At 37.2% G+C, this 16,171-nt stretch overlaps 1 protein-coding gene across 6 annotated transcripts in view; it reads left to right on the top strand.

Moving 5' to 3' along the window:
• Positions 1-13,993: 13,993 nt before the first annotated feature.
• The window catches only part of LOC106868156 (protein neuralized), a 521,151-nt gene continuing 518,973 nt past the window's right edge, over positions 13,994-16,171 (top strand). For 3 of the 6 annotated variants that reach the window (XM_089362473.1, XM_052972720.2, XM_089362472.1), the window contains exon 1: positions 14,776-15,858. In XM_089362473.1, the coding sequence (XP_089218599.1) occupies positions 15,825-15,858 (34 nt within the window). In that variant the 5' untranslated portion in view covers positions 14,776-15,824. Of the gene's footprint in view, positions 15,859-16,171 lie in introns of all 6 variants that reach the window. The other 3 variants (XM_089362475.1, XM_052972722.2, XM_052972719.2) reach the window with 3 other exon arrangements.

The raw sequence follows: 16,171 nt of genomic DNA, 5'->3' as shown, positions 1-16,171 counted from the left end.
TCACAACTTTAACCCTCCAAATTAATAGACTTAACTCCAGTAGCTAAGATTTCACATACCAGCAGCCTGTCGATGGAGATCTCAGTCAACACAGTTATAATGTGTGATATATTATAGCATTATATACATATATCTAATTGTTATGACATGGTTATACATGTCTGGTGTAAAATGGTATTACACAAATAAATAGTTGGTTGTGGTTATCTAAAAATAACCTGTCACAGAAATATATGCTAACACAGAATGCACTCTGTACAACTCACACATAGCTTCAATACTCAGCATTCACTGTTCAACGACCAACTGTTAAAACAATAGACACCAAACTAACATGGCAAACCAACATGGACGAACTAACACCATCAACAACCTTCTTGACAGTTCACTCAGTTCTTATTTATTGTAATCAGTTAGTTCCCCTTCAATTACCAATTACATGGGGGTGTTCAGGATTCTCCCATGACACTAATGTAAGGTAGAGAGCAGGCAGGATTGATAAGCATTTCTTCTGTCTTTACATACCAAGTTCAAATTCCTCTGAAGTTCGCTTTACCGTTCATCCTATTGGGGTCAATAAAAGAAGTATAAATTGACCACTGGGGTTGATGTAGTTGACCCTCTCCAAATTGTGCCAAAATTTGAAATCATATATTTCTAATGTAGAAGATGGAAGAAAGTTGTAACAATGTCAACATAATTTGAATGGAGTGTCTGAAGGTATGTTTCACTATTTTTCCTAAGGTGGTCATTATTTTTATGTAATATGTAAGGCCCATGCATGGTTGTGTACTTAAGAAGCTTGCTTTGCAACCACGTAGTTTCAGGTTCAGTCCCACTGCACAGCACCATGGGCAAGTGCCTTCTACTATAGCCTGAAGTCAACTGATGCCTTGTGTGTTAGTTATATATATATATATATAATACATACATACAATATATATATATATATATATATATATATATATATATATATATAGGGCTGCCCATGGCTGTGCCATGTGTATATGTATATATAAATATATATACACACATACATACACACATATATGTGTATAAACATATACATATACACATATATATATATAGATACATATATATATACATATGTAAATACATATATATACATATATATATATATATATATATATATATACATATATGGTGGTTGTCTACTCCTTAAACAGAGTTTGACCACCTCCTGCACCTACACCTTAGCCCTTTCATGGCGTCTGATGTGGCTTTTTAAACCAGACAGTGTTTTGAAAAAACACCCACACAGATTGCACCTCTGATTTGCACTACCAATACCTGCAAGTAAGTTCTGCTCATTGTGGATCCTAACATGTCTTTTAAGACCCCCATTGGATTTGCAAACCCTCTGGCACACACCACATAAACATATGTATACATATATATATATATATACATATATATATAGATATATACATACAAATGTACACATATATATATTTACACAAATATATACTCATATATATATATATACATCATCATCATCGTTTAATGTCCGTTTTCCATGCTGGCATGGGTTGGACTGTTTGACTGAGTTCTGGAGAGTCAGCGGCTACACCAGAATGTTTCTACAGCTGGATGCCCTTCCTAATGCCAACTATTCTGAGAGTGTAGTGGGTGCTTTTTACGTGCCACTGGTACAGGAGCCAGTCAGGCAGGCCTGGCATCGATCCCGTTCAGATAGTGCTATTAATGTGCCACTGGCATGGGAGCCAATATATATATATATTTGTGTAAATATATATATGTGTACATATGTATGTATATATATATATATATGTATATATATATATATGTATACATATGTTTATATATGTATGTATATATATATATGTGTATACATGTATGTATATATATATATGTATATATATACATATATATGTATATATATATAAAGTATTTTCAACGGATCAGTTTTGAGCTCTATTTAAAGTTGATATATATATATAGTAAAACAGGGAACTTGGTTTACAGTTTGTCTGATTCTCTTTCTGTAGACGCTTTTTCTTGTAGTGGTATGTTTTGGGATCAGATGTATTTAATATTTTTTCCACGAGTGGATCTGATTTTTGTTTCATCAAAATACTGGTAACGGTTTTTGGTGGTCAAGTTTGTCATTCTGCTTGGTTGGTTTTCCTATGGAGACAGTCATCAGTCGTTCCAGTTGGTTGGTTCTCATAGAGGGTCATTTTGTTGTCTATCATTTTTGCATGTTCTATTCCATTTTTGACTAGACTGGTCGGGTATTTTCTATCCAGTAATGTGTTTTTAAGTTCTTGGAGTTGCTTTTCTTGGGTTTTGGGATTTGATGCATAGTAGGTATTGTCTTGAAGGAGGGTTAAGGTAGTGTCTATGTATTTTTCTGAGTCCATAATTACTACAGTACTCCCTTTGTCGGCTTCTTTTATAATTAAGTTGTCATCCTCCTTGAGATTATTAATGATTTCGCACCCTTCTCTACATGTATTTATTCTAAATTTTCGGGGTGGGAGTAAATTGTAGGGGTAACTGGAAACCAAATCACATCTCTTGTTTTTTTTTCCCACTTAACTCAGTATGACTTGTCGATCACCAATAACATTAATGAACTTTGTACATTCAAACAAATTGATATACAGTTTTAATATTATTGACTGCTATGAACATTCAAACCTGCACCTGTCCTCCTAATTCATAATGCTAAATTAATCTGTTTTGAACATGTTAATTTGTCAACATTGAAACATTTTAAATTGTCAACATTGAAACTTTTAGAAATGTTTTTCTAATTCATAATTTTAAACTTTTACCATTGATAAAAAAAAAAAGATATTGTTGAAACTAGTTTGGTATATATGTAAATAAATGTATTTTAAAGATTTACAAGTTTTTGAAATTTAGGTACATTTTCAACAACAAATTTCCCTATATTTTTTCCTGCATGGAAACACCCCACCTCTTTTGTTTTATATATATATATATATATATATATATATATATATATATATATATATATGTATATAAATACACACACACACACACACACACACACACACACACACACATGCACACACACATGCACACACACATGCACTATTTAAAGAAGAGAAAATGAGAATGAAGTTTCAATTGTGAACAACGAATATAACAGCAGTTCAAGAAGAAACTTTTAATCTGCAGAATACTTAATGAAACAACCTTCTTTCTCAACAGTATATATATATATATTTGTATATATATATATATACATATATATATGTGTGTGTGTGTGTGTGTGTGTGTGTGCTACCTTTTTAGTTGTTTGATATATATATATATATTTATATTCATTCAATACAGTAACATGTTCTTGGAATGTAGCGGCAAATAGGACAGGGCACCAGGATACCCCAGTCTAGCCTCAATTGCTGACGTAAGTATACAGCATAAAATAGAAAAGCTGCATCTGATGTGTATAAATGAAACAAGACACCAAAGAACTGATACTAACACACACTCACACACACACACACACACACACACACACACACACACACACACACACACACACTCACACACACATATAATGTGCTTCATTTTAAGAACATTCTGACATGCATGTGTGTGTAAGTGTGTATGTGTGTGTGTGTGTGTATTTGTGTGTGTGTGTGTGTGTCTGTGTGAAAGAGAAGGGGAAGGAGAGAGAGAATTTGATTTAATTACACATTTAATTGTGCATACGTATCTATGAATCTTGCATTCATATGGATGTGTGAACTTCAGATTTTGACATTCTCTACAGATACACACACACACACACACACACACACACACATATATATACATATGTATATATATATAGCATCCATTCTCCATGATATTGGCATGGGTTGGACAGTTTGACAGAAGTTGACCAGCTCACTAGCTGCCGGCAAAATTTTTTTCCCACGAGAGTTCCGGATCCCAGTTATGAACTCATTTGCATACAGCCTATCAGAGCTCTACTATCAAACTATCTTATGAGCGCATAACGAGTGATGAGCGCTAAGATAAGGTCACTTGGGTAAGGAATGACCAGGCTTGTTTTCACTTTTAAGAATGTTTGTTGTTCTTGTTCTTGTTTCAATTATGGCTACCTCTGCATAGTTATTTGTGTTGTTGTTTACTTTGTAAAATTGTAAGGGGTGAGGGTTGCTAGCACATCACCCTCTACCCACATTTTTCCCATCCACGTCTTTACCATATAAGGCCCTAACAAAATCCAATAATAGGTATAAATGCAAATCTATCTAATTACTTGTCTCCTTCTAAAATCAGGCATAATTTGGCGATCGGTCGATTTACAACACCGTTCTTCATCTTGAGCTTACTTGGTAGAGTGTGTTTGTTAACTTGACAACAGGGTCAAGGTGAGCTCTGATTGGCTGTAAGAAAATACGTTCATTACTGGGGTCCAAAACTTTCGTGGGAAAAAAATTTCGCAAGCTGCCCAGGTTGCAATTGTCTGTTTTGGCATGATTTGTATGTATGGAAGTCCTTCCTAATGCCAGCCATTTTACAGAGAGCACTGGGTACTTTTACATAGCACAGGCATGGTCACCTTTACGTGGAACCAGCACAGGTGCCTTTATGTGGCACCCATACAGGCATTTTTAAATGGCACCAACACAGATACTTTTACATGGCTTCGGCACACTGCAAGACTAAGATCTTTTAGCTAAGAGAGGATGTAGAGGACCATGCCTGTATGCATGGACAGCCATGATTCTACTTAGCTTGACATGACTTCTCAAGCACAGCAAACCTCCAGAAGTCTCAGTCCCTTGTCATTTCCTCTGTGAGACCCAACATCTGAAGATCTTTTCTCACCACTTCATTCCATCACTGTTTCTGCCCCTTCCACATGTTCCCTCCACAATTAGAGATCAGAACTTTTTGATGCAGCTGTCACACACACACACATGTACATACTTTTTACTTGCTTCAGTTATTGGACTGCAGTCATGCTGGGGCACTGACTTGAAGGGTTTACTTTTTCACAGCTTGATGTGAGAAGACCCGGCAAGCCAAGTGAGACCTAAATCCAAGGCCTCTGCCAGGTATGTAGCCAGCCCACTTATGCGTACCTTTCCTACATTGGACTCTAAACTCCGCTTGCGAAGACTTGTTGAGGCAAGTGAAATTGATATCGAACTGAATTCAACGACTGGCACTCATGCCAACGTCGTCTCCTTCATTGGACACGAAACTCAGCTTGCGAAGACTTATTGGGGCAAGCGAAAGCGAAATCGGGATAGCACCTGTGCCCAGCGTCACCTTTCTAAAACTTGTGCCCGTGACATGTGTAAGGATTTTCAAGCGAGATCGTTGCCAGTGCCCCAGGACTGGCTCTTGAGCGGGTGGCACATAAAATACACCATTTTGAGCGTGACCATTGCCAGTACTGCCTGACTGGGCTTCGTGCGGGTGACACGTAAAAGCACCCACTACACTCTCTGAGTGGTTGGCGTTAGGAAGGGCATCCAGCTGTAGAAACTCTGCCAAATCAGATTGGAGCCTGGTGTAGCCATCTGGTTTCACCAGTCCTCAGTCAAATCGTCCAACCCATGCTAGCATGGAAAGCAGACATTAAACGATGATGATGATGATGATGATATATATATATATATATATATATGTTTGTAAGTATGTAGCATGCATGCATGTATGTATGTATGTATGTATGCATGTGTGTATGTAGCATGCATGTATGTATGTATATATGTATGTATATTTGTGTGGTGCAATATAAAGGGCATGACATATAACCAATCTTTAAAAGCTCATGTGGTACTTTATAGTTTAAAAGTTGTGCCTGTGAAGAAAAATTATGATGGAGATATTTTGTTGTTCTTGATATCAATGAGTATGTAATGATCATGTCTCCACCAATGTTTTACCGTCATATAAACATGTGAGTGTGTTTATGTATATATGTATATGTTATATGTACATGTATATATATATATATATATATATATATATATATATATATATATATATATATATATATATATATATACATTTGTAGATGCATGAGGGGTACATAAAATATATCTATGTTTGTGTGCAAGTGTACAGAAATGTATATGTGAATGTATATATGTATGTATGTATGTATGTGTCATACATATATACATACACATGCACACACAATTTTTCAAATACATAATTACATGTAATATTATGTGTGTGTGTGTGTGTGTGTACAACTATGAATGAATCACTTGGAGTTTTTGCTGTGTTGTGGAATGTGGAGTGACATTCCTAAAAGGGATGCCTATAGTCACCCACCTAGCTGTAAAACATATGTGCTGTCAGGGATAAGTAACATAAAACTGGTTAAGCTCCAACCAGTTGGCTAACTTGTTTGGAGTAGGGTCTGGTGTGAAGGCGTTGTGTAGTCTGTGTGATTGTGTATTGGGTAGTTGTGATGAGACAGTGGTCAGATGATTTTGATAGATAAATAAACAGTTATAGTTTGAAGATTAAGTATGGTGGTGAGAAAGAGATGAAGAGACTTTTGAGATATTTGTGTCTTGGTCTGGAATGCAAGTCGGGGATAAAACAAGTTGGTGACATCAGCTTTATCACGTATCTAAGAATTTAGTTTCTTCTTTACTGAATGCTTCCTTTATGGTGATGCCCTTGATGAATCTGTGGACCAATTTTTGCATAGGAGAGTTGATAGCATTGACTGCATGGTATTTTGATGAGGCTCATTTAGCCAAGCCTTCTTCTCCTTCCTTTTCTCTTCTGGTGGCATGAACCACTGGCTTACAGAAACTCACATATATCAAAATTCAAAAATACCTATTATGTTTTCTGTATTTTTATTACTATATAAAAAGACTTGAATTCTTCACTCTAGTCTATTCATCAATATGAGAATTAGATTTTCACCAAGTGGCATACAGGAGAAGGAAGAAATTAACTCATAATGCATGTTGAGCATTAATTGTATATATGTATATGTAAATACATATCATGTGTGTGCATGTGTGTGTGTGTGTGTGTGTGTGTGCGTGCGCGCACGCGCTTGTATGTATACATACATGGTGGACATAAACTCAATTTTGAGCACAATCACTTACTCATTGCAGACATGCCTGTACCAGTCTATACTGAGACTGTACCAGGCTTGTGTTTCAAATAATTTAGGCTCAATTCTCATCACTTTCAGTGTTGTTTTGAGTTGGTCCTTATATCTTCGAAGAGGGTAATCCTGTGGTCTTTTCCCAGAAGTGAGTTCACTGAAAAAAGACTTGGCTTGGGAACCTTCACTCTTCCATTCTTGCTACATGTCCTGACCATCAAAAACAGTATTTCATGATCAGCAATTCGATAGTTTGACTGTTGGCTCTTTCCAGGACTTTGTTGTTGGTCACATAGTGTTCCCATTTAATAATCAAGACTGAACAAAGCTTTCGTGAGTGAAAGTGTTCTAAGTTTTGGATGATATAGAGTCCAGGTTTTGCAGCCATATAGCAAAGTTGAAATGACTTGCGAATAGCAAGAAAACACAATATCCCATTCAAAAATAAATGTTTTTTTTTTTTAATCAAAAAATATCAACTAGATTATGGCTGAGGGATAACAATTTACTCAAAATAACTAACCTCAGCTTCCACCATTGACTCAAGACAACTCTTGAACCTGGCACATGCATTCCTCACAGTATCCCAAGGAAGATCTTCAAACACTTCCTTGATCTTGACCACCAGCTAAACCACGGTGTTGATAGAAAACTGGTTGGTGTCTTTCTTAACTGCATTCCATGGGATTACAATTGGAGGAGTTAGGTGGTCAGACTGGTGAAGTTGTAGAAATTCTCCAGCAACCACTTCTGACTCTTTTCAAAGGTATGGCAAGGAGCTGAATCCTGTTACCATACATATGGCCTTCCAGTAGCAACCCTCTCCAGTTAGAGTTTGACCACAGGCTCCAGCAGCTTCACATAGCTGTCTGAATTGAGCCTAAGGCCCTAACATGTGGGGATGAATTCTGGTGTGTGGGTGCAGTCAGAAGGCTTGCTGTGTACCTTGTTGCTGACCATGGCTTTTTGGTCTCCATTGCAGCTGTCTATGTCGTGTCTTAAAGCTTTTACTGTGACCACAGAGCATTGAGCAGCAGTCATGATGTCAACATTTTGTTACCCAGCATGAATCATTATACAGGCAATTCTTTTCCAATATTCAGATGGCTTCCAGTCTTCCATGTCAGCTAACTTTTTCTGAACTATACCTTAAATCTTTATGCTCTCCAACACCATTGACTGTTCACTAATACATCAATCTATTCCTGAAAAAAGGATACATAAAATATTAGGGGAAAAGATAGTAGAGGTAGTAGTGAAATATATGTCCAGAGTTATACTTTAAGAACCTATATCTAATGTGTGAATCTTCAGTTCACCCACCTGTATGGGAAGCACCTCAAATAAGGCTGTATAGAATTGTTTACTTTTAGATTGGAAAGTGTACTGCAACAGATTTAATGTAAATCAACTAAATGCACAAAACTATTACATCAAAGGACACCAAAACACTAATCCAGCAGAAACATGTATCAGAATTTAATGTGATGAAAATGCTTTAATAAATAAATTTTGAAGAGGTATTATACCACATTCTTCATTTTGATATTTTGATTATATACTCTGTATTCTACAAGAAATCCATCGAAACAAACTCTGGATTTACTCATCAAAAGGATTACGGTCCAACCCTTTAGCATTCAAATTATTCTGTAAATGTGATGCTTATTTATTTTTTGATTGTTTCAAATACACACTCATCATTATCATTATCATCCTTTAATGTCCGTTGTCCATGCTGGACGGTTTGATCAGAGCTGGTAAGCTGGGGAACCGCACCAGACCCCAGCCTGATTTGGAATAGTTTCTATGGCTGGATGCCCTTTCTAACACCAACCACTTTGCAGAGTGTGCTGGGTGCTTTTATGTGATGCTGCACTGGCAGTTTTACACAGCATTGAACAGCTGCTTTTGCATGGTGCTGCATGGGCACTTTTATATGATGCCACATGGGTGCTTTTATGTGGCACCACTACAAGTGCTTTACACCACCAGAGGGACCAGTCTTAACACTTCTGCTGCAGAGTACAAGTCATCCTACACAATCCTTTGTATCATTTCTCATTACTTTCTTATAACTGACAAGTTTTCCAACAGGGGTAACCATGTTTTTCTCCAACATCAAGACATCTGTACCTGTCTCTCTATCATACTTTAACTTCCCATCACTTAGCATGAAGACAACTCACTCGATGCTATGGTCCCTCAGCTGAGAGGTCTTCTGTAATTTACTTGGGGATTTCACTGGTGCCAGTACTGTGTAAATAACATCCAGTACCCCCTGTAAAGTGGTTGACATTAGGAAAGGTATCCAGCCATAGAAACCATGCCAAAGCAGACAATGGAGCTTGATGTAGTCTTCTGGCTCACTGGCTCCTCAAGAAACTGTCCAAATCATGCCTGCATGGAAAATGTACATTAAATGATGATGATATATCTATTTATATATCTTTTATCTTTTACCTGTTTCAGTCATTTCACTGCAGCCATGCTGGAGCACTGGCTTACGGAGTTCTTGTATTTAAAACTATACAAAACTAGTTAGAAAAATAGATATATATCAAAGAACAATAGATTTTGTTGGGGGTCGACCTGTTATCTCAATTCTAACTTTTCATAGCCTAGAAGAGGGTCAAGTGGCAAAGACATAAATTGGCTTAGCAAGGCCACATGTTAAATGTAACTGCTGTCACTATTGTTTTTTCTGTGGGAAAAATGCTGTTGAAATATTATGGGAAATTTGCCAATTGAGGTTCGAATCTACTCTATGCCTAAATGAAGTCACTACATTACTCTCCTACCCCAGAGAGTTTCTAAGAAAAAGAAATGAATGATACAGGAAGAGAAAGAAATACATGGCTGAGGAAAAATTTCATAGGCGTAATAGTGCCTGTGTGGTAAGTAGCTTGCTTACGAACCACATGGTTCCGGGTTCAGTCCTACTGCATGGCACCTTGGGCAAGTGTCTTCTACTATAGCCTCGGGCTGACCAAAGTCTTGTGAGTGGATTTGGTAGACAGAAACTGAAAGAAGCCTGTTGTATATTTGTATATATATATATATATATATATATATATATATATATGTATGATTGTGTTTGTCCCCCCAACATCGCTTGACAACCGATGCTGGTTTGTTTAGGTCCCCGTAAACTAGTGGTTCGGCAAAAGAGACCGATAAAATAAGTACTAGGTTTACAAAGAATAAGTCCTGGGGGCGATTTGCTCAACTAAAGGCGGTGCTCCAGCATGGCTGCAGTCAAATGACTGAAACAAGTAAAAGAGTAAAAGAGTATATCAGGAGAGAAGATCAATGAAGTGTATACGGGACAATTTTCTATTCAGGTAAGTCCGAATAGCAATTGCATGCAAAAATGTGCAGTCAGTGACTGGGCACTTGGAATGAGTTAGTGCATTTGTGCATGTGAGGGTGTATACACAAGTGCAGGGGCACTTATCAAAATTTATTGTAAAATAAACTCAGGTGAGCGAGTAAGTGTATTCTCAATTCATGATACCGTAGATTTTCTAGCAGGATTGCATTGTGGAATGCCTTGAAGGTTTTTCAGAAGCGAAATGTGTCCAGCACTATTGACATGGGTAATTGCTGAGGTTTGCAAGAAAGACAGTGCAGTATGCTGGAGTGATGCACGAGACAGGTAATTTTCCCCATTTATTATGTGACCAAACAGGGGTCTGTCAGAGGGAAGTTATGTCTAAACATGAGCACAGAGCATGTGAACATCCGATGTGCATCTTGTCAAGAAAAGATCTGAGCTGGCACAGACGTGTTGAAAACAAGGCAGTTGAGGTATAATAGAGGTGTGTGTGTGTGTATGCAAATGCGTGCGCAGGGCCAGGCACCATGGAAAGGCACACACGTGTGTGTATCTAGGTGCAAGGCTGAGGCAGTATGCTAGTGCAGTGATTACAAGTACAGTGTTGAATATGCCACTGATTGAGGTATTAAATGCCTTGAAATGAGCAGGAGGAAAAGTGAGACATGGTGGCATGTTGTAAAGGACAAACAACTTTCTCTTTGTATATGTGACAGACATGTAATCGTACAGAGGCGAGTGGTATCTACAAGGGCATAGAGAGGATGAGAAACGAGTGAGAAAGGTACGGTGTGGTGCATGAACCTGCCAGTGTTAGCATGCAGGTACATGTATGAATGTTGTGTGGTGCAGCAAAAGTAACGAACAGTATAAAAATGAGTAAACAAATGTGATAAACTTGGCTGGAAATAGTGTTCTTTCTTAAAAGTGTATCGCTGAAAGTGAAAAAAAAGATGTGCATGCAAAGAAAAAGAGGTTGTTGAAAGTCTATATGAGAGTCTTAAATCTGCAGAAAAGTTCATAGATAATGCAATGTCTGTACATCAGGACGAGATGAAAAGTGTGTGTGCCGAAAAGGTTGCATGTGCAGGCTTCCATATTTTCTTCCAGTTAGTTTCTGGGCAGGTGACTGTGTAATTGATATGTTTACAGGCTTCCATGGCCAGTGAATTCTTTGTGCGTCAGCAGTGTTACATTGTAGTGAAGTGCATCACAGTGTGCATTGCAGCATAAAGCTTTCTGTAACAAGTGGAACAAGATGCTTGATGAAAGTGGAGTGCATTTGTGGAACTTGAATTGTAACTGCAGATTTTGATTGTCAGTGGATGGCACAGAGTTAGATTGAGGCTGCACATTAAGTCAATAAAGGTGCATATTGGTGCTGACGAATGCTATCATTCTTTTCGTTTGGTATGATGACTGTTGAAGCAAAGCAAAGGCTGTTGAAAAGGTTGTATTTCTTTAGCTCGGGTCACCAAATGTATGTGACGACGTAATGGGACATGCAGTTTCAGAAAGGCAGTTGTTCTTTTTAGACAGAGTCAGCAAAATGCAGCAGCAAGTAACATCAGAAGGAAGTAGTTCTTTCTAGATAGGGTGACCAGTTGTAACAGTGAATGTAATGATATATGTTGGAGTCGGCGGTTACCAATTGTAATGGGTATTGTTGTTGCAGATGTGCAAGATGAAAGAACAGTGATCAAGTTGTAAACAAGCATTTATTTACCATTACTTTGTATATAGCCAAAACCATGACGTGCTAGTATGATAAATTTGTAAAGCATGCTAAGTAAAGATAAATATCATAGATTTTCCATGTATAATTTCTGTTTGTGTTCTTGTCATTGTAGAAGAGAAAGTGAGCTAGTGAAAGTCAGTCTGTCATACCGGCCATGATGAAATACCACAAGGTATAGAAAATACGTATTCGCCTTTATATATTTAATCCTTTATATTGAACACTCATTATTTCATATATTCAATAAGACATATTCCATATATTCAATAAGACATTCAATACTTCATTTCATTGTACCATCCATTTTTATATTATATATTATATATTCCATATTCTATATCCCACATTAATTTTACAATATAAATAAAACATAAAAAACAGACAGAGTTGGAATTCTTTTAAATAAAATAATATATATATATATATATACTCTTTTACTTGTTTCAGTCATTTGACTGCGGCTATGCTGGAGCACCACCTTTAGTCGAGCAAATCGACCCCAGGACTTATTCTTTGGAAGCCTAGTACTTATTCTATCGGTCTGTTTTGCCGAACCGCTAAGTTACGGGTACGTAAACACACCAGCATCGGTTGTCAAGCGATGTTGGGGGGACAAACACAGACACACAAACATATACACACACATACATATATATATATATATATATATATACATATATACGACGGGCTTCTTTCAGTTTCCGTCTACGAAATCCACTCACAAGGCTTTGGTCGGCCCGAAGCTATAGTAGAAGACACTTGCCCAAGGTGCCACGCAGTGGGACTGAACTTAGAACCATGTGGTTGGTAAGCAAGCTACTTACCACACAGCCACTCCCGCGCCTATGTAATATATATATATATATATATATATATATATATATATGGTACTACTAAAGCAGCGCGGACTCGAACGCGCAGTCGCGCGTCCGCGCTAGCTAGTCGTGAGTGGTAGATCCTAACCCTAACCCTAAACACGTATTCATTTGCACACGCGGGTTAGGGATAGGGTTAGGGTTAGGGTTAGAGATAGGGTTAGGGTTAGGATCGACCACTCAAGACTAGCTAGCGCGGACGCGCGACTGCGCGGCTGCGCGTTCGGGTCCGCGCTGCTTTAGTAGTACCTATATATATATATATATATATATAAACGACGGGCTTCTTTCAGTTTCCGTCTACGAAATCCACTCACAAGGCATTGGTCGGCTAGAAGCTATAGTAAAGATACTTGCCCAAGCTGAACCCGGAACCATGTGGTTGGGAAGCAAGTTTCTTATCATAATAAAAATTTGTTACTGTTCATTTACGTTGTGTTCTGCTTTATATGAATGTATATATATAACCAAAACTATCTCCACACATACACACACGAACGTACGTGTATGTATGTATGTACGCATGTATGTATACTTGTATGTATGTATTAAACAAAATTACTAAAGAGAAATAACTCAGAATGGCCAGTGGCACGTTATACGAACATATAGTTACAGGTATATCAAATACCATACAACATAGATGCTTGATTTATTAAAATTATCTCCACCTCTAGAAGACGTTTTTACAAATGACATTACATGGACGTGTATACACACACACACACATATATACACTAATATATGTGTGTGTATTTATGTTTACATATTAGATATGAGGAACTCAGTAGCGATGGAAAAAAGTCTGTGCTTCTTAATAAACATGTACTGAGTGCCTTGTACCCGTTTGGAAATTTAAACGCGCTCACCCACACACACACATGCACCTACGTGTGAGTGAGTTTAATGAAAAATTTGTGTGTGCGAAGCATATAAAAATCCCGCCAGCATCAACTTTGCTTTCGGGGTCGAAGTAATCCTGAAATTTGAGGTCTTGTGCGTGCACTTGTGTACGTCCGTCCGTCGCGTATCATCATGAAAGAAAAAAAAGTACTTAGAAAACAAAACCATACAAAAGAGTATTTGAAGAGGTTGACCTGGCTGATTTATAAAAGAATGAGAAATAGAAACAACTTGAGAGAATCTTTGTAAAAGCTATAAAAATATTTATAAGATTGATAAATGAATTGAGAGAGATAAATGTCTAGACGGCAGTAATTATAGAATGAAAACTCTCGCAGAGACAAAGAGTTATGATAGATGAACGAATTTGGAAGGTGTTATCGGAAAGGAGAAGAATAAGAGAATAAGTTTGATAGACAGAAGAAGGGAAAGCCTCGGTGATGAATAATGTGATGAGAAATGTGAGAGGGAAATAAACGAAAGAGTGGATGAAAGAGAACAAAGATTATGAGGAAAGTGAGAGAAAGAAAGTATGAGAAAAGAGGGGACAGTGTTTGTATGATTGGAAATCGGATAAGATTTGATAAGAATAAGACGTAAATAGCGAGAAGAAAAGAGGCTCAGATGTCAGACTAGACTTCGTGAGAAAAAAATAGAGAGAAAGAAAGAGAGAGGATGGGGAAAAGAAAAAAGCAGACTTGTTAAAAAATAAGGGTAAACAAGGTAAAAGGAAGAAAAAAGATGACAGAAGAGACAGATAGAGAGAAAAAAATAATACGCACGCGCGTGCGTACGCACACACATATAATTAGTAGTCATAAAGCTTAGAGGTGACTCAAAGACCTAGAGTTTCGTACCAAAGCATACACACAAACATAACTTTGTATACGAAAGAGAGAGGCAGAAAGAGTGAAAAAAGTGTTTGTCAAAAACATAAAGAGTGAGAGAAAGAAAAAAGAAATAGAGTGAGAGTAAGAGAGATAACAGAATGAATGCAAAAATGAAAGAATCAAGAAAGTGAATGAAAGATAGAGATAAGAGAGGAAGAGACGATACGATGTGTGTGTATGTATATAATAAAACAGACGGCTCGAGAGGGGAGGAAGTCGCTTATGAAGGAGACAAATAAAGTAGTTCAATTGTCAACGTTGAGTGATGATAACTCCAAACCCGCCAACACCGAGCTGTTGAAATTCTGCTCGGTTTGAACTTATTTCCACGACTGGCTGGTAAAATTTTGGTCGTTGCCGTCACCCCATCTTCGACAAGTGGCATTCTCTCAAGACACCTATCATCCACAGTTACTACATGCTATATTGCAACATATACGCATACATAATAAGCATGTCCATGATTTTGGGAAGGAAGGATGTGAGCTTGTGACTTTCGTTGGTGTCATTCCAGTGGTTTGTTTCACCGGGATTTCTGTTCTGACGTTTTACATGGGAAACCAATTCGACATATATTACAATTATTGATGTTATTTTATGCGTGTAACCAACAAAACTACCCACGTAACCATCAGTATTCTCTCGGATATGTGTGACACTACCACGAAACTAGCTGCAGGTTATTTTTACCATTGTTTTTCGATTCTAACCAAGTATTAATTAATAATTGGGTACATGCGTGTGTATGTATCTTTTTGCTCTTCAGTTGGAAAAAAAAAATAAAATAAAATACGAAGAGCTTTTGAGAAATCAACAACAAAATCTTAAAAAAAACAAAGAAAAAGCAAAATCGACAGTCACCAAGTTCGGAAAAATTTAGGCGAGGTTTTAATTTTACCATTCTTGTTTTATTTTACCTGGCTTCTTGATGAAGTTACCCCCAAATACCTGAAGGATGGGTAACACATCTTCGAGCCAAAACAACAAAGGTAGGTGAACTCTTTTTCTTTTTTGTTTTCATTTGCCACCCATTTTCGCAATGTTTACAGGGCTGATAGGGAAGTAAATACCTTACTTTCAAAATTATATGTTTACTATATTCTGTGTATTCACAAGCAACACACGCATGTCGATAAATACTCTAAATTGTTAATTGTACGTGTTTTTCATGAACACATGTGTACATGTAGTTTCACATGTATGCCTTTTTAAACACATGTATATTTGCTTAAATGCGTGTATGTTCACATACAATGTAACGCATTAATGTATGTCTATAATTCATTTATTGCACATGAACAC

Source organism: Octopus bimaculoides, chromosome 14 (genome assembly GCF_046866305.1).
Source record: "Octopus bimaculoides isolate indiv1 chromosome 14, ASM4686630v1, whole genome shotgun sequence".
Taxonomy (NCBI): Eukaryota; Metazoa; Mollusca; class Cephalopoda; order Octopoda; family Octopodidae; genus Octopus; species Octopus bimaculoides.
This window is presented reverse-complemented; position numbering and strand designations above follow the sequence as displayed.